The 20,322-nt window shown below is 42.8% G+C and overlaps 4 protein-coding genes across 5 annotated transcripts; 1 reads left to right on the top strand and 3 right to left on the bottom strand.

Annotated features, from left to right (window-relative positions):
- Positions 1-180: 180 nt before the first annotated feature.
- Positions 181-2,368, bottom strand: LOC113566229 (nuclear pore complex protein Nup88). Its single transcript, XM_026990983.1, has one exon. The coding sequence runs from the start codon at positions 2,366-2,368 to the stop codon at positions 272-274; it is 2,097 nt and encodes a 698-aa protein (XP_026846784.1). The 3' UTR covers positions 181-271.
- Positions 2,369-3,974: 1,606 nt separating this feature from the next.
- On the bottom strand, positions 3,975-5,966 carry LOC6598821 (probable cytochrome P450 313a4). Of its 2 annotated transcripts, XM_026992687.1 has the most exons (7): positions 5,754-5,966; positions 5,494-5,691; positions 5,249-5,434; positions 5,099-5,171; positions 4,929-5,055; positions 4,295-4,871; positions 3,975-4,229 (listed from the first exon to the last, which is right to left on the bottom strand). In XM_026992687.1, the coding sequence occupies exons 1-7, from the start codon at positions 5,905-5,907 to the stop codon at positions 4,069-4,071; spliced, it is 1,476 nt and encodes a 491-aa protein (XP_026848488.1). In that variant the 5' UTR covers positions 5,908-5,966; the 3' UTR covers positions 3,975-4,068. The 2 variants fall into 2 exon arrangements, with proteins under 2 accessions (XP_026848488.1, XP_026848493.1); XM_026992692.1 differs by lacking the exons at positions 5,249-5,434; positions 5,494-5,691; positions 5,754-5,966 and having other exon boundaries at positions 3,976-4,229; positions 4,929-5,035; positions 5,099-5,159.
- Positions 5,967-6,797: 831 nt separating this feature from the next.
- On the bottom strand, positions 6,798-8,624 carry LOC6598820 (probable cytochrome P450 313a4). Its single transcript, XM_002023896.2, has 7 exons — positions 8,465-8,624; positions 8,205-8,402; positions 7,960-8,145; positions 7,832-7,898; positions 7,662-7,788; positions 7,025-7,604; positions 6,798-6,958 (listed from the first exon to the last, which is right to left on the bottom strand). Exons 1-7 carry the CDS (start codon positions 8,616-8,618, stop codon positions 6,798-6,800), a joined length of 1,473 nt encoding a protein of 490 aa, XP_002023932.1. The 5' UTR covers positions 8,619-8,624.
- A 1,207-nt stretch (positions 8,625-9,831) lies between these two features.
- Positions 9,832-10,551, top strand: LOC6598819. The gene is made up of 3 exons (XM_002023895.1): positions 9,832-10,089; positions 10,151-10,327; positions 10,381-10,551. Exons 1-3 carry the CDS (start codon positions 9,832-9,834, stop codon positions 10,549-10,551), a joined length of 606 nt encoding a protein of 201 aa, XP_002023931.1.
- Positions 10,552-20,322: the final 9,771 nt, after the last annotated feature.

Below are 20,322 nucleotides of genomic sequence, written 5' to 3'. Positions count from 1 at the left end.
CGCAAAGTAAAAAAACATTAGCCTTGCAAATGATTTTCATTACGTTTGCTTTCGAGGGAAGGCGATCGAAGTGCGAGTCATGTCTACATTCCAGCCAATGAATGTATCTATTCAGACGCTACTCATTAATAAATGGGCAGGGATATCAGTGCTTAGAACTAGAACACAATGTAGCACAAATTATTCGAACAGTATGTTATTTATTAATTAATACGTTTCAGTTCCTCTACAAAATCACATAAATGTGTTATCAAAAATGAGCTGAACTAACTTATACGCCAACAATCTTGTTTATACGCTTTGCATCGGTTATTTGCCGTTCAATCTCTCCAGCCAGTTGGGTCAGGATTTCAGTTATGGTGCGGTGCTGTTTCTCTGGCAACTTGTAGACATCTTTCTTCAGTTCTTCCTGGCTGTTGGCGATGTGATAGCGCTGTTTGTTCAACGTCTTCTTAGCTTTATCCAGTTCGGCAGCCATACTCTTTGTGGTTTTGTGAATTCGTTCTACCTCTTGGGAAAACTCGCGCTCGGCCACGACACTGTTGGGCAGAGCGTTGTTGGCTTTTTGCATCAGACTGTGGCACTTGCGCACCAGCAATTCCTGGTTGTCGCTGATTTCCTCAAAACGCTCGGCCAGCTTGTGGGCCCCCTCGCTTATTATCTCACGCTCATGCTCCAGGTCCTGGATTTCGCGCAGTTGTTGCTCCTTTTTCAGTATGATTTGATTGATATGCTTCGCAAACTCGGCACGGACGAGGACGTGGCGCTTGAGGTACTGTTCGCGCAACACTTCAATGGCCTGGTTTAGTAGTTCGTATCCCTCGTGAGGGGACGCCGAGGACATCTTGTTGGCGAGAATAGGTTGGTTGACATTGCGCTGCAATAAAGTTTTAATTTTGTCAAGGAATGAAGGTCCAGACTCTTGCTGATCCACATCGCAGGCTCGATGCTTCTTGTCACTGGGGGCAACCAACAGCTGGGCATCGATGACCAGCTTTAGGCTGATCACTGCACGGTTGCCTAACAGAAGCACCACACCAGCTGGCAGTTGTAGTTGGGCAATGCCGCAGACAGCATTGATTTGCTCGGCGGAGTCAATTTTTGTGCACAGGATGTACTCGGCCTTGGATGATGCCGCCAATTCCAGTCTATCCTCCTCCGACTCACTGTCCAGATAGCGCTGCAGTTCAGAGATGAAGTTGACAGTGACTACGTGTAAACCAGCATTGTGATAGGCAAAGTAGCGCAGCTCGTTGATAATATCTTTTTTCAAGTATATGGGACAGCTGTACGTGTCCTTTGGTCCAGTATTTGATGCGCCAGAAAGACCCAACTCGAGCTCGACCGTTTCAAGGACATGTATGACAAACTCAGCGGGCTCTATGAGAATAAAGTCATCTACTTCGTTGAAGGAATGCTCGGCGGCCTCGGCATCCATTAGGAGTGCATGGTGGAGCTTTCCATTCGACTCGGCAATGACTATAGTGGGAGGCAGCGAAGGAATGATCATGATCGAGCAAGACTCTAGCCCGTAGTTATCCATTTTCTGAGGTGTTATGGTTATGGGTCCCTGGAGACGGGTAATATCCGAGTCCAGGCTAGTAAGCACAATGTAGATGTTTCCATTCTCTCGCAGCACAACAATAGGCCATTCAATCTTTTCCTGCTTTGCGGGTTTCCCTCCCAGCGTTTTGTTCCGTTGGTTAAGAGTCGTCTCGTTGGCCGCACATCGCGACTTTTTAGCTGGAGCAATATCAAAGTCAACGGCCACTTCCCCGAAGTCCGTAAGCGAAGTATTGGCTCCATTTTTCATGGTAAGAGGACCAACTTGCCACACGTGTCGCAGCTTCGAGTGATTGTACATTCGGATAGTGTTGTTGTTCAGCAGCACCAGGAGAGTCGAGTCCGATACTGAGTTTGGATGCCAGCGCACTTGTCGCACCTCCAGATGGTTGTTGTTCTGGAACAAAAGAGAATCCAGACAGTATGTGCGACATGTGATTTGTTTCTTTCCATCCATGAAGTAGCCATCTAGACCCCAGCGGCGGGGTAGCTCCAAAATGCAAACACCACATGGTCCACTAAGCGCCACCAAGGAGCACTCATTTGATACTGTAACACGATCTACGTCCAGAATTATCGGGATCGAAGGTACGAGCGTCTGATAATTCACTTTGGCATCCTGCTCCGCCACTGTCAGCGGTGACCGCCAATTCATTACAAGCAAGCAGCACTCGTTCGCATCCCATGCAAATAGCAAATCGTCGCTGCAGTCCAACAGATTTTGTGTTTTCTGCACAATGGACAGGCCATTGCATATTTTTTCAAATAATTTAGTTTTACTTAATTCAAAACAATCTAGCGACATGGTTGACATGATATACGGTCTGACACTAAATATATACCGAAATATACTGCCTCATTTTTAAAATATACCGTAAATATACTGCCGAACTCAACTTCTAATATACATATCCCTTGTTTTTGATATTCCATCGAATATTACTAGCTATATAGAACCCTCAGGCCTGCCCACATAATTTTATACGATTGATGAATCAATTTTCTACTTATCTGGCTTAATTTTAACACTTGCTTTTATTGAATTTCTATATAACGTTGAAAATGCAATTTAATAGATTGATGAAATTGACAAAATATGGTTGACATGATATACGGTCTGACACTAAATATATACCGAAATATACTGCCTCATTTTTTAAATATACCGTAAATATACTGCCGAACTCAACTTCTAATATACATATCCCTTGTTTTTGATATTCCGTCGAAAATTACTAGCTATATAGAACCCTCACGCATGCCCACATAATTTTATACGATTGATGAATCAATTTTCTACTTATCTGGCTTAATTTTAACACTTGCTTTTATTGAATTTCTATATAACGTTGAAAATGCAATTTAATAGATTAATGAAATTGACAAAATATGGCTGACATGATATACGGTCTGACACTAAAAATATACCGAAATATACTGCCTCATTTTTAAAATATACCGTAAATATACTGCCGAACTCAACTTCTAATATACATATCCCTTGTTTTTGATATTCCATCGAATATTACTAGCTATATAGAACCCTCAGGCCTGCCCACATAATTTTATACGATTGATGAATCAATTTTCTACTTATCTGGCTTAATTTTAACACTTGCTTTTATTGAATTTCTATATAACGTTGAAAATGCAATTTAATAGATTGATGAAATTGACAAAATATGGTTGACATGATATACGGTCTGACACTAAATATATACCGAAATATACTGCCTCATTTTTTAAATATACCGTAAATATACTTCCGAATTGAACTTCTAATATACATATTCCTTGTTTTTGATATTCCGTCGAACGTTACTAGCTATATAGAACCCTCAGGCCTGCCCACATAATTTTATACGATTGATGAATCAATTTTCTACTTATCTGGCTTAATTTTAACACTTGCTTTTATTGAATTTCTATATAACGGTGAAAATGAAATTTAATAGATTAATGAAATTGACAAAATATACCAATATATACCGATATATCGTTTATATTGACCTCAAAAAATACCGAAAAGTATTAAAAATACCGTAAGTATTTTTTATACCGACAAAATATACAAAAAAGATCATAAAATCGGTCATTGAATTCAAAAATATACAGATTTCGCTAGATAGTTCACTAGGTCAGGGTTTTCCAGGAGGAATCCAACTGTAAAACTCATAAGATGCAAGCTAAAAATTATAACGAAAATGTTTTAATTGTGTCGGGATCAGAACGGAAGAGGACTGCTTTATACCCTGCTAATTTTATAATTAATTAATTAATAAGGTTCATTATTTTCTCTTTCAAAACCCGTGTGCAGTTTTTGTGTAACTGGTGAAATTAAATAAATTAATGCCCTTTTTCTGGTTTTTAGATGATAGATTATATTAAATTTTCGAGCTTTGTACCATGCTTTGACTTTAGCTTTTGGGGCATGCCGCCTTTTTTATTAGCTTATATTAATTTCACATTGCTTTAACCTTACATATTCCAATATTGGCAGACTGTTCACATTCTTTTTTGGATTTCCAATTTTGGAACTGCTTTAAGTTTCATGGTTATATCTTCAACATAATAAAGATCTTCAAACTTAAAGCTGGTCTTAAACCTATAGTTTCTCAACAGTTTGGCCAATGTGACTTTGGCTGATATCAGAGCATATCTCCAGCCTAAAACCAAACGAATATCATTGATAAACATTAATTGCGAAAGGTACTGTCTGCCAAAATCTTACCAATGCAATTCCGAATACCCTTTGTGAAGGGTATAAAGGCGTATGGGTGCTTGTCCCGAGTATTGTGAGGCAAGAAATTGTCGGGATTGAAGGATTCAGCCTCGGGTCCCCATATCTTCTTGCTTCGGTGCATGTGGAACATGTTGATGGCGATCTGCACTCCTTTGGGAACCACAATGCCATTCGTCAGTGTTAAATCCTGCGACGTTTGCCGCGATACAACTGGAACGGGCGGTATAACTCGCATTGACTCATTTAGAACCAGATCCAGGTACACCATTTGCTGGGTGTCTTCATAAGTGACCTCAAAGTCACCGCTATTGGGAAAGAGACTTTTGATTTCCTCAAACGCCCTCTCCTGGTACTGTGGAAACATGGCCAGCAGCATAAGGACATAATATACAGTATTGGCGGTCGTCTCAAAAGCGCCAAACACAATTACATTGGACTCGTCCTCAACATTTTTCCAGTCGAACACACCGCGCCTTAGTAGGTCTGTTGCCAGGTTGAGGAAAATGTTCTTATCCTTTGACTTGATGGAGTCCTCCGTGTCCTCAGACAATCTTTTTTGAATTAGCTGAAATGACGATTCAAGTTATGGTATATTTACTGAAATTTTCCCCATTATTCGCACCTTCCTTATAAACGCCCGGATCTCCGTCTTGGCTCGATAATAGTTGGCCTCCTTTCCCGACAGTTGGCGAGCCCAACGACTGTTCAGCCATGGCGAGAAGCACATATCTGTCATGGTTTCTAGACAACTGTTAATGCATAGCAGCATATCCCCGACCGCCCCGGACTCACCATTGATAGCGCTCCATAAGGGAGTTGCTCTTGAAGTTCTCCTCACTTTTCACATCGCACCCCATTGTGGTTTCTGTACTTGAATACAATATAAGTATATGTAAGAAGGGGAATGTCTATCTTCACCGGCACTTTTACTACTCTACTCACGAGTTGCAATGCCCAAGGTCAAGCTCTGCAGTAGCGGAATCAAATCCTTCTCACCGCCGCCTGGCAATGCGTCCAGCTGGCTGAGTAGCTGCGCCGTCTCTTTGTTGAAAATGGGCAGAAAACTGAGCAACACCTTGTGGCCGAATGCCGGATTCAGCAGCTTGCGATGAACACTCCAGCGGGGATCTAGACGAAGACCACATTGAAGTAACTCCGAGCAACACTTAGGCTCCGCATCCACGCACCCTTTAAACTGAATAGTCCCACGCCAGCTCCATCGTCCACGGCCTTGTAAATGATGCCCTTGTTCACGCAGTGAGGCGAGGTCAGGATGTCCTGCACCACTTGCGGCTCACTAACGATCATGAACGGAATTGGTCCCAGCCACGAGAAAATTGTTGGGCCATGCTTTGCCATATATATCCCAAATTCATTCAGTATATCTGTCATTGATACAAAATTAGTTCCTCTGATCGATCAGTGACAAATGTAAGTCCTTGAGTACCTTCCCTGCGCATCAATTTGTGCGCCATTCCCAAAAATGGGTATCCGATTGGTCCGGGAATCTTAAGGGTAAGTAAGTAAAATCGACGCCTACTCCACAGAAAATAAATCCACAGGACGAATAGCAATCCGCACCACAGTGTCCACGTTAGCATGTTTTATCCTTAGGAACGCACTATCCACTCAAAGCACTTATTGCCAAATACTTCAAATAATATTGATGAAATTTTCGACCGATCACTGTGAAGTCCGACAACAATTTGATTATCCAATTTTGAGGCAATTGAGTTTTTATATGCCGGACGCGACTACTTTTTTGGGACGCCTTCGATCCGTGTGTATTGTCGTAGTGCTCTATGGTGGCCAGGTGACTCCCAGAGTAAATATCGAAAGAAAGCAGCCGATCCACAATTCCAATCGCAGTGCGAGCAAAGCTCCAATGAACCGCACATAGCAAGCCATTTTTAATAGGGCTTATCATGGAAGCCGCGCATACAAATAGCTATAATTTTAACTAATGGCTAGCAGTGACACGCCAAACACTTTGGGAATACGAATAGATCTCCCATTCAAGCAATAACAAAACGTCATCGATTGGTCAATGGGCGTTCGGATCGGTGATAATTATTGCGTTGCAAAAACCACCAAAAATTCTGTATAGCTGACTTTTGTTGGTATCGCGATACAAATCAAACCTCGCGTGAAGAGTAGCGCCCAGAAGCGGATGATATACTCAGTAATTAATAGAAATATTTCATTAAAAAAATTTGTAATTCATAGAGTAACCTCTTATTATAGTTTGTAAAGAGATGCGGCATTGTGAACCCTGTAATAAATCCGGTTCTAAGAAATCTTTCGCCAAAAGGTTCCGAGATTTTACTACACAAAAAGTTACACAAATGTTTAAATTAGCTTCTGATAAATTACTCATAGAGGCAGTGGTATATTATTTCTTTCATTTATTTCATTTATATTTATATTTCTTATAATAGTTCTAGCAGGTTCCAATAGTAAGAGTTCGTTTCTTCTTCTTACACATAATTACTCAAGTTCTCTTTTGAATTTGCAGCTTTGGCACCGTTTTGAGTTTTATGGTTACATCTTCAATAAAAACAAGATCTTCAAACTTAAAGCTGGTCTTATAGCTGAAGTTCCTCAACAGTTTCGCCAATATGACTTTCACTGAGATCGAAGCATATCTCCAGCCTAAAACCAAACGTAAATACCTGATGACACATTGATTGCAAAAAGAAATGTCTGCTAACGTCTTACCTATACAATTCCGAATACCCTTTGTGAAAGGTATAAAGGCATATGGGTGCTTCTCGCCCCCAGTATTGTGCGCAAGGAAATTGTCTGGATTAAAGGTTTCCGCTTCCGGTCCCCAGATCTTCTTACTGCGGTGCATATGGAAGATATCAATCATGATCTGCACTCCTTTGGGAATCACAGTCCCACTCGACAGAGTCAGATCGCCTGACGTTTGCCGCGATACAAGTGGAATTGGCGGAATTACTCGCATTGACTCATTTATAACTAGATCCAGGTACACCATTTGCTGAGTGTCTTCATATGTGACCTCGAAATCCCCGCTATCGGGGAAGAGACTTTTGATTTCTTCAAACACTTTCTCCTGGTATTGGGGGAACATGGCCAGCAACATGAGAACGTAGTACACGGTTTTAGCGGTTGTCTCAAAAGCACCAAACACAACTTGGTTGGACTCATCCTCTACATTTGTCAAATCGAATACACCACGCTTAAGAAGGTCCGTTGTTACGTGGAGAAAAATGTTCTTATCCTTCGACTTAATGGAATCCTCCGTGTCCTCAGCTAATCTTTTTTGAATAAGCTGAGATGCAGAGATACGTTATTATAAATTTAATGAAAAACACTTCATTACTCAGACCTTCTTTAAGAACGCCCGGATCTCCGTCTTGGACCGATGGTAGTTTTTCTCCCTGCCCGTTAGCTGGCGGACCCACTTGAAGTGGAGCCATGGCGAGATGCACATATCTGTGATGGTTTCCAGACAACTGTTAATGCATAGCAGCGGATTCCTGACCATATCTGACTCACCAGTGATAGCTCTCCACGATGGAGTTGAAGTTCGCCTCACTTTTCACATCCAATCCCATTGTGGTTTCTGTGGAAATTTAACATCTAACATCTAATTAAAATCTAACAAGGGAGCTTTTGACACTTACGAGTTGTTATGCCCATCGTAAAGTTTTGCAGAAGCGGAATCAAATTGTACTCCCCCTTGCTCGGCAAATCATCAAACTGGCTGAGTAGCTGCGCCGTCTCTTTGTTGAAAATGGGAAGAAAACTGAGCAATACCTTGTGGCTGAATGCCGGATTCAGTAGCTTGCGATGAACACTCCAGCGGGGATCTAGACGAAGATCACATTGAAGTAACTCCGAGCAACACTTAGGCTCCGCATCCACGCACCCTTTATGCTAAATAGTCCTACGCCCATTCCATCGTCTACGGCCCTGTAAATTATGCCTTTGTTGACGCAGTGAGGCGAGGTCAGGATGTCCTGCACCACTTGCGGGTCACTAGCGATCACAAAGGGAATAGGGCCCAGCCATGACATTATTGTTGGGCCATGCTTTGCCAGATAAATTCCAAATTCATTCAGAATATCTGCCATTAATACAAAATTATTTCCTTTGATCGATCAAATGCAAATGCAAATTCTTGAGTACCTTCCCTGTGGATCAATTTGTGCGCCATTCCCAAAAATGGGTATCCGATAGGTCCGGGAATCTTAAGGGTGAGTAGGTAAAATCGGCGCCGACTCCACAGAAAATAAATCCACAGGACGAATAATAGTCCGCACCATAGTGACCATGTCAACATGCTATATCCTTTTGAATGCTATATCCACTAAAATCACTTATTTACTCGCGTTTAGTCCGCCTAATTTTGACCCGAACGCTGCGAAGTTCACCAACAATTTGACTATTCAAATGAAAGCCCGTCGAGTTTTTATAGGCTGAGAGTTATGGCTATTTTTGGAAGCTGTCGATCTGTGTGCACAAGTATTGACACGCTTATTTTTCTCCATTAGGGCCATGTGATGCCCGCCGCAAAAGTTGAAAGAAGCCCAAGCGAAGCAAAGTTCGTAACAAATGTTGTTATCTTTTTTTTTTTTTTTTTATCAGAATAACCCATCATTCAAGTTTATGGAGAGATTCCGAATTCCGGAATGTGCTTAGTTCCGCTTCGTAAGAAATATCAAGCAAATATCTGCGTCATCTTCGTCTTTTGGTAGATTGGTAATGTATCTATGTAAGTTATGTATGTATTCGTATTATTTTGATTCTCATTTGATTTAATTATGATGCACACGATAAATAGTATTATTTTCTAGCTTTGAATCTTTAGCATGATCTTATAAGCAAATAAGGTCTACTACAAGCTCGGGTAATAAAAGCAATCAATTCCACTGCGAAAGATTCGAAGTACTCGCCGTGAGCAATGATAACTTTTACATTCGGAATTCCAATGTGTGTAGTCTCTATCATAGCTGAGATCAATGACCTGGCATCAGTTCTCAACAAATTTTGGGGTCACACCTATTAATCATCTTGACATACATCTTCTTGTACAACCCGAAGTTTTTGGCCGTGGTCGTGGATAACAAAAGTGAAAACTGGTTGGCGCCGAGAGTAATCTCTGGGAATCTTTTTCACGTAATGAAAGTTTACATATCTTGTCAACAGAACAATTAAATTGAAGCCCACAAAAACGAATAACACACATTTACGAGCATAAAGTAGTTATAGTTATTACAAAATTTAAATCTTGGAAAGTGTGGATTCTTCATTGAAAGCACATAATAAAGTAAATAAAAATGCAAAGCTTTAAAGTGTAAGTATGTGCATATGTACCTATGGACATGTGCTGTCTATCACAGATCATTATAACATCATATTATTTTAGAGGGCTTGTTTGTTTAGTTAGTAATTTATTAATTACTATTATTAAAACTGGGCCTTACGTTCCATATGAGTGTCTATAAAATACTCAACAATTCGAACATGAATCCCATTCTGGAATAAATTCGAACATGGGTCGACAACAGCCAGTGGCATATCAAGTAATCATCCTGCTGATATTCGTGAGCTATTCAGTGGAAGTTCAATACGAATTCGTCTCGGATAATGAATATGTAATGAGTGATTGCCAGGATAAGCCTAAGGGAGCTCTCGGTTTTGATTCCTTGTTCGATATGTCCGAACTAACTTTAAATATGAGTGATGACGGAGTACAAATACAAGGAAATGTAACTTCTATTTGGGATGTCAAACCAACGGACCGAATACAGGTAATATAAGTTGATTCAACAATTTAAAATCAAATAAAAATAAAGGTACCCTAAATTTTAGGGTTCTTTCAGCGTCCTCTATTTTGACCGCGGTAGTTGGCAGCCAACCATACTCAACATAGTTACGAAGGAATTCTGCGATGTAATGTACGACGAGAGACAATTCTGGTACAAGTTCTGGACCAAACACGTAATAAATTCAAAAGACGTAAAGGATAAGTGCTTGAATGTGCCTGGGGTATGTACATACATATGCATATAAATGCTGTTTTTATTCCCATTTTCTTGCAGACGAAATTAGTAATGGAAACATTTCTTACAACTGCTGTGTTTGGGTTCGATGTACCACTAAAAGAAGGGCGCCACAAGTTTAAGATGGATTTCCGTGCATTCGACGAGAATAACGTACAGCGTGAAAATAGCATTTGTTTTGAAATGACGGGCGAATTTTATAAGATTTAAATCAAACTATAAAATAATATAGTGCCCCTGTGCACACGCTTGCTTGATTTCATGATAGTATCAAAAGCAACAAAAAAAAATACCCTCGATGGGCCCCGATTTATCAAGAATTTACACGAAAAAAGTATTTGGCCCCCATATGCTTTTGTAGTATAAAATATCGGGAATAAAATATCATGACCACGACACTCCAAAACTTTTTTTCTTGTATTGGAGTAATTACAAGGACACTGGATCATGGAGTACTTTAACAAAATATGTATTAACTAATGCTAATTAAGACGGCAATAAATGGCTATAAACGCATTATGAATTCAATCTGTGTGTGATGAAGAGCACAATGGATGAAACGGCCAACCTACACAAATTCCGCTACATGGCAACTACACAGAAGTACAGTAAAGTGACGACGAAGAGTCGTGACCAATAGATGTCGCTACTTGTTCGACATGTGTATAAGTAAAAAGCGTTGTAAAAATAGACTTGCCAAATTATATTTTAATAAATATAAAATTACAATAATAAATTATGAAATAAATGGTTGGTGCGCCTCTTGTTTTATAAATAGGGTCGATGCTCCTGGAAAATAAATTCCATTTGCTCGCCAATTTAAGAGAATGACGGTGACGGTCGACTGATTTTGCTTACCCAATGCTACTCTATCCCCGTCATGGTAGCTATTTTCTAGCTATCGCTCTATTTTTTTCTTTTTCAGTTAGTACTTCCAGTATTCCTGAGCAACAATTCAGTTAATTGCACAGCTCATAATGGTAATGCTAATTGATTTCAAAAATAGTCCCAAATTATCTCCTATCCAAGCCTATTTCAATTCAGTTTATTATCGAAGATGCATCACCCCGATGTAGGCAAAATAAAAGAGCAATCAATCAAATTCAATCGATCTATGCATAGCGCGCCCATAATATCGTAAATCGGAACACTCAGTGCAAATTATGAAGATAAAAAATATGAAATTGGTGAATTTTCGATTTGAGCTATGAGCTGGAATGTTGATGCGAGGCATCAAGATGTAAATTATGTCAATTTTATTGACAAACGAAAACAAATAAATGCCCTGCAGCTTGGAATGTTTTTTAGTTGTATGTATCGGGGGGCTCAGGGAGTAGTTCTCCGAGGGCACCGGAGAGGTCAATAAACCACCGAAAAGATGAATCCCATTAAAGTTGAATGGGAGCGAGGGCTCTGATCCCCACTTGACTTGAGTAGCCGAAGTCGAAGCCCCTTTCCCAGGCCCTGATAGCGCTTCATTATGACACAATTATGTCAAATTATTCGGATGCCACTTCAGATAGCCCTCCTTGGATATGGCCCCTCGATTCCGACACTTGCAAGTGGTCGCTTTCGCCAGAAATCAATTCAATTATGGCTCAACTCTATTCTCACAGGGATTACGAGTTCTCGGTCGGTCAGGCATCCTTCTGTATCCGCAACAATGCTTTGATTAATTCCACACGAATAACTTTGAAGAGCTGCTGATGATTAGCACGCGGCGCTAAACTGGGACTGCGACTGGGACTGTGGCTGCTGGTGCTGGTGGCGCTGCCATTTGCATACATATGTATGTATTCGTAGTACAGTGTTACCGGTGCCAGATCTCCGTCCCCTATAGCGACAGCATAAAAACTAAACCCGAAGGTGGGACCACCCACATGGCCGTCTGTGCTTTTATTGCTCACAAAGAGTAGCATAAACAAATTCCGCTTCTAACGGAGGCGGCTCGACATCGACATCCACATTAGCGTCGACTTCGACATCGACAGCGGGATCGGGATCGGGATCCGTGGCCACAAAGTCAACGCCACCGCACACCTGATAGGGATGTGGGCATGAGCACATGGGTGGATGATGGACTTCGAGCCGAGGAGTGCGAGTACTCGTGCAGCAGTACATTAAATGAATGCTCTCCTCCCCCCCTGGGGCAGCATTGTTTGTTGTTGCCTGGCGTTTTGCTTATTTGAAGTACGGTTTGAGTTATTTGCGTCAGTTGTGTGGTCTTTCAGACCCAGTCACAGTCCCAGTCCCAGTCCCAGTCGCCAGTTGGCTCCGTGCCTCTCCATTCCTGCCACTCAGACAGAGCGCCCCGGCGTGGCGATTATCAAATTTGTTACCAAACAGTGGTCCACTAATGTGTCGCAAATGTCCCGGGGCGCAAATCAAAATAAACCACTTGGAGGACCGCCACACAAAAACCTCTGTCTAGACGGATCCTGCGGGCAGATGATTCCAATTAGACACCTTGACCACACACCGCACTGGACCAGGACTCACTGGTCTGTCTGCCACAGGGCCACTTGAGTAGGCAGACACGGCCACGTTCTCACATATTTCACTGCGGCTCGGCGTGTCCTGCCGACATCCTCAAGTGCGTCGTGTCCCGTGTCCCGTCTGGCCAGGAGCGCCGACAAGTAGCTCAGGACAGGCGTGATGTTTAAACAAAGCCACACGCATGATTACATGATCATGATCGAGGCAACGGCTCCGCCGGTTTCCGATTGCATGTGAATGCCGCCGCCCCTGAAGGTCGCAGACAGACTCGTATGGCAGGGTATACGGATGCGAGATACGAGGGCACAGAACTGAGGCAAGATCCATACTTTTAAGCTCTTAAGTACAAACGATTCACTTTGGCCAATGTGCGCTTTTCAATTCGATTTCTTTTTTGATTTTTCCATAGATAGATTCGGCACAGATATGGGATTTTTCAATTATTATTGGGGCCTGTGCTGGGCAAGACAAGTACGCGTATTATTAATGTAATAGCGGCTAATTGCGCATTCTCGGCCATTGCCTGTGTGCCCCAACGACCAGCGCCAAAGGCAAATTAGAGCGAAACACTTCAGGCAGCGACTTAAAAGCTTTGATTTTGATGGAACACTTGGGGATCGGCGAGGAATTTATGTCTGCATTCGAGATCATTGCAACGATTGCCGGGGCAATGGGCATTGTCCAAAGTGGGAGCCGCCACCGAGCCAAGCAGATTAGAAAATTTGCAATAATTTCATCCACTTGAGGCCCCCAGACACAACACCCGATGCTGCTCAAGGTTTTGGCCCGGACACCCATTCGAAATTTACCGCAGCAAAGCTGTTGCATTTATTTTGGCCAGGCCGAGACAATAAACAAAGTACATACTGCATACATATCTGCCTCGGCCCAGAGGCAACAAATAGAGGCAATCTAAATACGATTACGATACGATGCTGTACGATGTACGGCCCAATCCCGATGATATCTCGCGCCCCGCATCAAGAACAATAAAAACACATTGGCAAAATATGACAAAGCAAACAACAATACGTCGACGAATGGCTGCCAAATTGAATGATCGATGCCCGCAGCACAGGGCGATGGTGCGGCACGGAATGGGATCCTCATTCGGATCCAAATCGAAGTCCGTGCCGAGCGTCACAGTCCCCAGCGCTGCGGCAAATCAAAATTCCTGCGCGAATATAAAATTTAATTGCCTACAAATTGGCGCGATGAGTTTTATTGCCATTTAAAAAAATACATACATTTATTCTCGTATGTACTCGTCAGCGTTTACATGGGAAGTACGAGCAATGAATGGGGAATGTCGGTGTTTAGGGCCCCAATTTACCATGGGGTGTCCGCGTGGGTGGCAGCCAGGAAACAAATATTTGATTTAGTCAAAAGTCCATGATTTATTTACGATTTCCTACCGACAATCGCACTGGAGGGAAGTACAATATAAACTCGAATAGGAAAGTTTTGAAATGGCCAAACAGAAATATAAGCACATCAATCCCGGCCATCCATCTTTCCGCAGTTTTAATCAATTTTAAAGCATAAGGAGCAGATCATGCTGAAAAATGTAACACGATGGGATTGAAGAACAAGCTCGAGATAAAGGATCAGTGATTTCCTGGAAACACTCAATATCCATCGCATTTTTGATTATGATTTACATGATTTGGATCCCTGTAAGATATCCAGATATCAGATCTCAGTGAGTTGATTAGGCAAGATTTGCTTTGTCTATCGTTGCCTTCGATCGGTACCCGGTATTCGCCAAAGTTGGATACGGATGTGTGTAATACCCGGAAGAAAGCGTTTCCGACCACAAAAAGTATATATATTCTTGACCAGCATCAATAGCCAAGTCGATATAGTTATGTCTGACTTGATGCAGGCCTAGATCTGAGAAGTAGAGCAACCTAAAATTTGATTCAGGCTCCTGCAGAGTGTGATACCACAGTGTTACTAGTGTATTTAATTATTTATACTAACAGGGTATCGGGTATTAAATATTCCCGCCCGTTTCATACGTGACTTATATTCTTACAGTTGAGATCACTTTAAGAGATCTGTTATTTATTGTTTGGTTTAAATCAATAGCCAGTTAGTTCCCTCAATTATTGTAATTGTAATAATCCAATCATTATAATATTACTAGGCCAATATAAAACGATATATTGAATAATGCAATCTACTGATAGTGCCATGTCCAGGAATACTCAACACAAGGCTTTTCATTGCCATATGGGCTTTTCCCCAAAGTACTGCACGAACGCTTGATCTGCACTTTATGGCTTTTTATATACGTACGTACGAGTATGTAGGAGTATTTTTGCAATAATGACCACAACACTTAAGCTTTGGCACTTGAAGTTCTACTTAAGTATTTAATGAATCGAAATGTGTATCTGTCAGGCGTACAGTATTCTACTTATGGCGCCTGAGAGCCACGCCAAGTGCTCTTTGGGAATGAAGCAAAAATGCAAAAGACTTTAGCCGAAAAAAACAGCTTTCTCATCATGGATTTAATGGGATTTCAACATATTCATGCTGTATATTTGAAATTTGATTGCTCAAAAGATAATCTCATCTCGCGTATACTCGTATTTTTAAGTGTTCGCTTACCAAATCATCAAGTATCTCTACGAGTATATATATACAAATATGGATTACTCATACATATGCCTCACCAAAATCTGTAGAATATCGAAATATTCTTATACACAAAATGACCCGAAAGACAGTTGCTTCCTGCAATGGCAGCGCCAGCGCCATTTGGATGGGAATGTGGGATATGGATATGGGATGTTTACATGACTACGGGCGGTCCCTGGGCTCTCGGCAAGTGCACTTGAGGCGAGAGCATGGAGACACGAACAGTCGAACAGTCGAGCAGTCGAGGAGTGGTGGGGCTCTGGGCTCATTATGCATTCACGAACTGACATTGAAGTGGGCGCGACGCCCCATCGGATGGCAGAGTTCATGCGCGGCTAGGCTGCTAGGGTTACATGGCCCCTGCCCTGGGCTTTATTATTGGTATTAGTAACACATGATTACGCTTTATTGTAAACAAAAGCGCAGATAAACAGGCAAACACACGCACACCCACACCCACACCCTAATGATATGTTAATGCAGATGGCGCACACTGCGTATGAGTGCTGCCAATGAGATGGGGACGCCACTGCTGGGAGTGCTGCAAATGGGAGGAAGGGAATGGGATGCCCATGCTGTTTGTCTGTCAACGGCCTAGTCAAATAAACTTCATTCTGGCACTGGCACTGGCACTGCCATTGCCGCTGGAATGTACTCCGACACTCCTCGCCACCAAGTGCGAATCAAATGGATAAATGGAGGGGGCCCCTGTTCGTTGGGGCTAATGAATGAGTTTTCAAGTGAAATGGTTAATTGACCGGCAATTTGGGGTGCTGTAATGACCTCGTACCTTGAGACATCCCATCCGCTGAATGCAGCCCAATCAAAGAAAAGCTGACCAGTCCCCTCCACCCAACCTCCCCCCGGGCTTACAGCGTCCAGGTCAGCTGTCGACACGCCGCAGCGTTTAAGTGTAATTTTCTTCTTATTCCATTGAAGCAGGTCCTTGGCAGCCAGGATAACTCACTGCAACGCACTGAGAAACTTCTTGGGCACCGTCAGACAGTCTCTGGCTCGTTAAAAATTCACTTCAGCCGTTGCTTTCACTTCAGATAAACATAATGGCCGTTCATTTGCGCCGTCTCTGTCTCCGTCTGGGTTCGGGGGGTCTGTGGGTCTTGGGTCTGGGTACCTGGCCCACTCATACCAACCACCCGGCTGAAATTGCAAGAAAATGTTCTTTTCGAATCGAAGTCGAGCGCTCAGGACAATTGCGTACGTGTGCGCCAGGACGAAGCTGCAAGATGAAGGAAAGCCGAAGCGAAAAAAAAGGCACGGAGGAGGAACGGAACGACCCAAGGAACCAGAGAAAGAAAAGTGAATGTCGCATCTTCTCTGCCATGTAATTTGCTCTCTTGCCATGTGCTTCATCAGAAAGGAAATTGAAAATTGCTGCTAATAGCTGCCGACAGTGGAGTGGGTGTGGCCGATAGGCGTCGGGGTGGCCAACGAAAGAAATTCCTCGTATAATGATTATGAAAAAAATAAAAGAGAAAAAAGATAAAGAACTGCCACTAGGAAAAAGTAGGTGGAATTCATTTGAAAACCCAAATTGCTCAGCTTAGTGACGAAAAGCTAACGAGGCATCCATCTACAAGGCGGACGGAGAGCAGAGGCAATGGTGCTTCACAGAGTTCTTTCCCAGAAAATTGATGCTGATTTATGCATTAACTCAAATTCAAGTTAATTCATCTGTTGGATTGCCAATTGCCTGAACAGCTTCTGTCTTAAGCTTAGGGCCAAGAGGTCATTGAATCTGCTATGAATCGAAACCTTCCCATAGACTGGACTTTTAGTTCCAAAACGATACAGCATTGGAGCGATAATTGCTTCAGAAATCTTCTCTTTTAAATGGCAGAACTCATTTTCATTCCACATATGCTATTTCCACTGTACATTCACCTGGCATACACACCTTTTCTTGAGTCATAGCCTTCGCAGGGCAGAACAGAGTGTTTACACTATGCAATGAACACTTAAACAGACTTTAAGCGCTTTTATGACGGTCCAAATAAATTTGTGAAAACAAAAGATTAACGACTAAGTGAGTTTCAGGTGCTCAAAGACGCACTCTATCCCTGAAAATGTTCTGTGTAGTCGGTAAGGCTGTTTACTGTATACGACATTGATCAGTTTGTTTTATCTTCTCCATCCTTTCATCCAAAAAACACTTTTCGGTGCCAAATGCTGCTGGGGGGAAAAAAACAGATCCCACCATACGAGTACCAAGTGACTGTTTATCAATAGATCTTCAAGTGTTTTTCCGTTTTTCCGTCCGGCCTATTAGTAGCGCTCTGGCAACTGATAAGCCGACCCCCGACCCCACCACGGGGGCAATCTAACGCCTGCACAAGGAGCTGTGGATCCCAGTCCCATTGGGCGCTGTCTATGCGTTTTTAATGGTCGAACATTACGAGTCGGCAGTTCCATTAAAAACGTTAATTAAGTTGCCTCAATGACGGTCGGGGCGATGGAGACTTGGACACATGTGCGTCCGTCCGTCTGGGCCAGCCGCACCGCAAGATTTTCATCCAAACAGCTCGCGAAACAGACTCTCGATAGTGCTATTTCTTGTTGGACTCAACTCAACATTTTGCCGAATCGAATGGCTGTCTATAAAACGAGTAGAAGAACGCGCTGAAACCGTTTTATGCATGCGGTAAAATTTGAAATTTTTTACCCGAAATTTGAACAATAAACAAAATCACAAAAACCAAAACATTTATCATTCAATTTCTACGCTATGCTCTGCTCTGCCATTCGGCTCCCCAAATCATTTAAATGATTTTTTATTTGAAGCTAAATAAGCAAAGGAGTGGCCACCGGGAAGGGAACGATCCGATCTGATCTGATCGGATCGGATCGGATGGGATCCAGTATTGCGCAAAGATTTCCACAGCTGCCTGCCGTCGGGCGGTCACGGAACGTACTTTTCGTTCGGATTGAGTTGGAAATGAAAAATAAAAATCAGAATTGAGGTGGGTGGCCATTTTGTTTTTGCCATGATGGGAGGAAGGTGGGAAAACCGTGCGGGGGGGTGGTGGGTAGCCTGTTAGTGTGCCATTGGACGGCGTTGATTTTGGTGGCGGTCAGCGGATGGATGAATGCCCGTGGGAGTGGGGGCATCAACAACTTGCGCAAATAGCACCATCATCAACAATTGGTATAATTTCATAGGCATCTGTCCGTGTCTGTGCATTGTGCTCTGTGGGATGGATTCCCATGAAATTTCCCCAGATTCGGGGACCGCACACAGTCACTGCTCGGTTTGGTTGGTTAATGAAAATCTGAACAACAATTAACTATAAATTAAACGCACAATTTTCGAAACAAAATAAACATAAATAGGCCAGAGCAGGGCATCATCCGTACTTTGTCCGTGTGTTTTGTTTACAGAGGGGCGGGAAAACATTTCATTTACCTACCCAAAAAAAAAACCAAAGCGATCCAGCCCCATCGCCATCGCCAGGCCGGCAACAAAGCAATTAGGCAATGTCGTTTGCTCTAATCCCCCCTTACTCGGAGCTCGTTCCCAGACCATCCCATAAAACAAAGAGCACAACTTCAATAACAAAGTCAGGCTGCAAGCCGAGGCGCTGTAGGGATACCCTATAATTGTATTAGTTTCAACTTCTACTTCCTACAGCTTTTGATACCGATGGGATCTGAGAATTTATTAGCTTGGATCAGACACTCATTCAATTATACGAATTTCGAACCCTTTAGGAAGAGGGTATATATTGACTCTCTTCCTTTTTTCGGGCTGTCTTTCACAGCTTAAATACCCCTCCAGCTGGCAGAGTATCAACTTTAGAGTTTAGTTGATGAATTTGTTGTGAAGTTATTCCTACCAAGAACTGTTAGGGCTAGGACTGTTGCATAAACAAACGCGCCACCAAAGCAACACGTGCAACAACAACAAGCCTTGGGCTGCCTGCAAATCGAAGTGTCAGTCGCAGTCGCAGTCGCAGTCGAAGCGAACCTCATCGGGCCCGATCCTCAGCTTCCTTTTATGGCGCACATGTGTGCAGCAGACGCAGCCGACGATGTCGATGTCGATGTCGACCGCGATCACAGTATCGATGGAGATGGAGGCGAATGAGAATGGGTATGGGTATGAGAGGACGGGAGACGCTGCAGCAAAGTGCATGGAAATGGACCCAAAAAAAAAGAATGCACTGCATTTTATAATAAGTGAACATTTGGAACATTTTGTTTACACTTTAAGCTGTCGGGGTCGGTGGGAATGGTTTTTGCATTTGCTTTTGAATTTCACATTTCGCCATTAAATGCGCTCTCAGCGGCCCAATGGCTGCTTAAGAATGCAGGCCCCCAAAAATGTTTAAACAAATAGCGAATAATGCTAAAATTGTTTACCCAGTGTCCCAGTCTGTTAGGATCAGGGGCAGCTCCGCAGTAGGTCCGGTGACAGGCCATAGGCGACCGACTAATTGCAGTTCAAAGATTGCGCATACGCCACTTGCCCCGGCCCCTGCCCCTGCCCCTGCCTCTGCCGTGGACCTGCCGCCGTGACTAATTTCCATATTAATTACAAGGCAAACAAGCGACAACACAGACTGCCATTGGCTGCCAGGGCGGCCCCTTTTAAAAGGATTGCCGTCAAGTAGCTGACAGTCCGTACTCGCAGCAGCCAGGCATGTGTGTCATAAAAAAGGTTGCATAAACAAATCCGGAGGCGCAATCCGGGGCAATATAAACAAATTAGTGGCCAAGCCGCTGGGAGCAGGACGAACAAAAAAATACGCTCCCGACCACATGCAGTGTGCGCCCTCAACCCTTCAGATACTCGTAGTACGAAATCTGAAGCGTGCCATAAAA

Source organism: Drosophila persimilis, unplaced genomic scaffold (assembly GCF_003286085.1).
Source record: "Drosophila persimilis strain 14011-0111.01,24,50 unplaced genomic scaffold, DperRS2 tig00000000-arrow-pilon, whole genome shotgun sequence".
NCBI lineage: Eukaryota > Metazoa > Arthropoda > Insecta > Diptera > Drosophilidae > Drosophila > Drosophila persimilis.
This window is presented reverse-complemented; position numbering and strand designations above follow the sequence as displayed.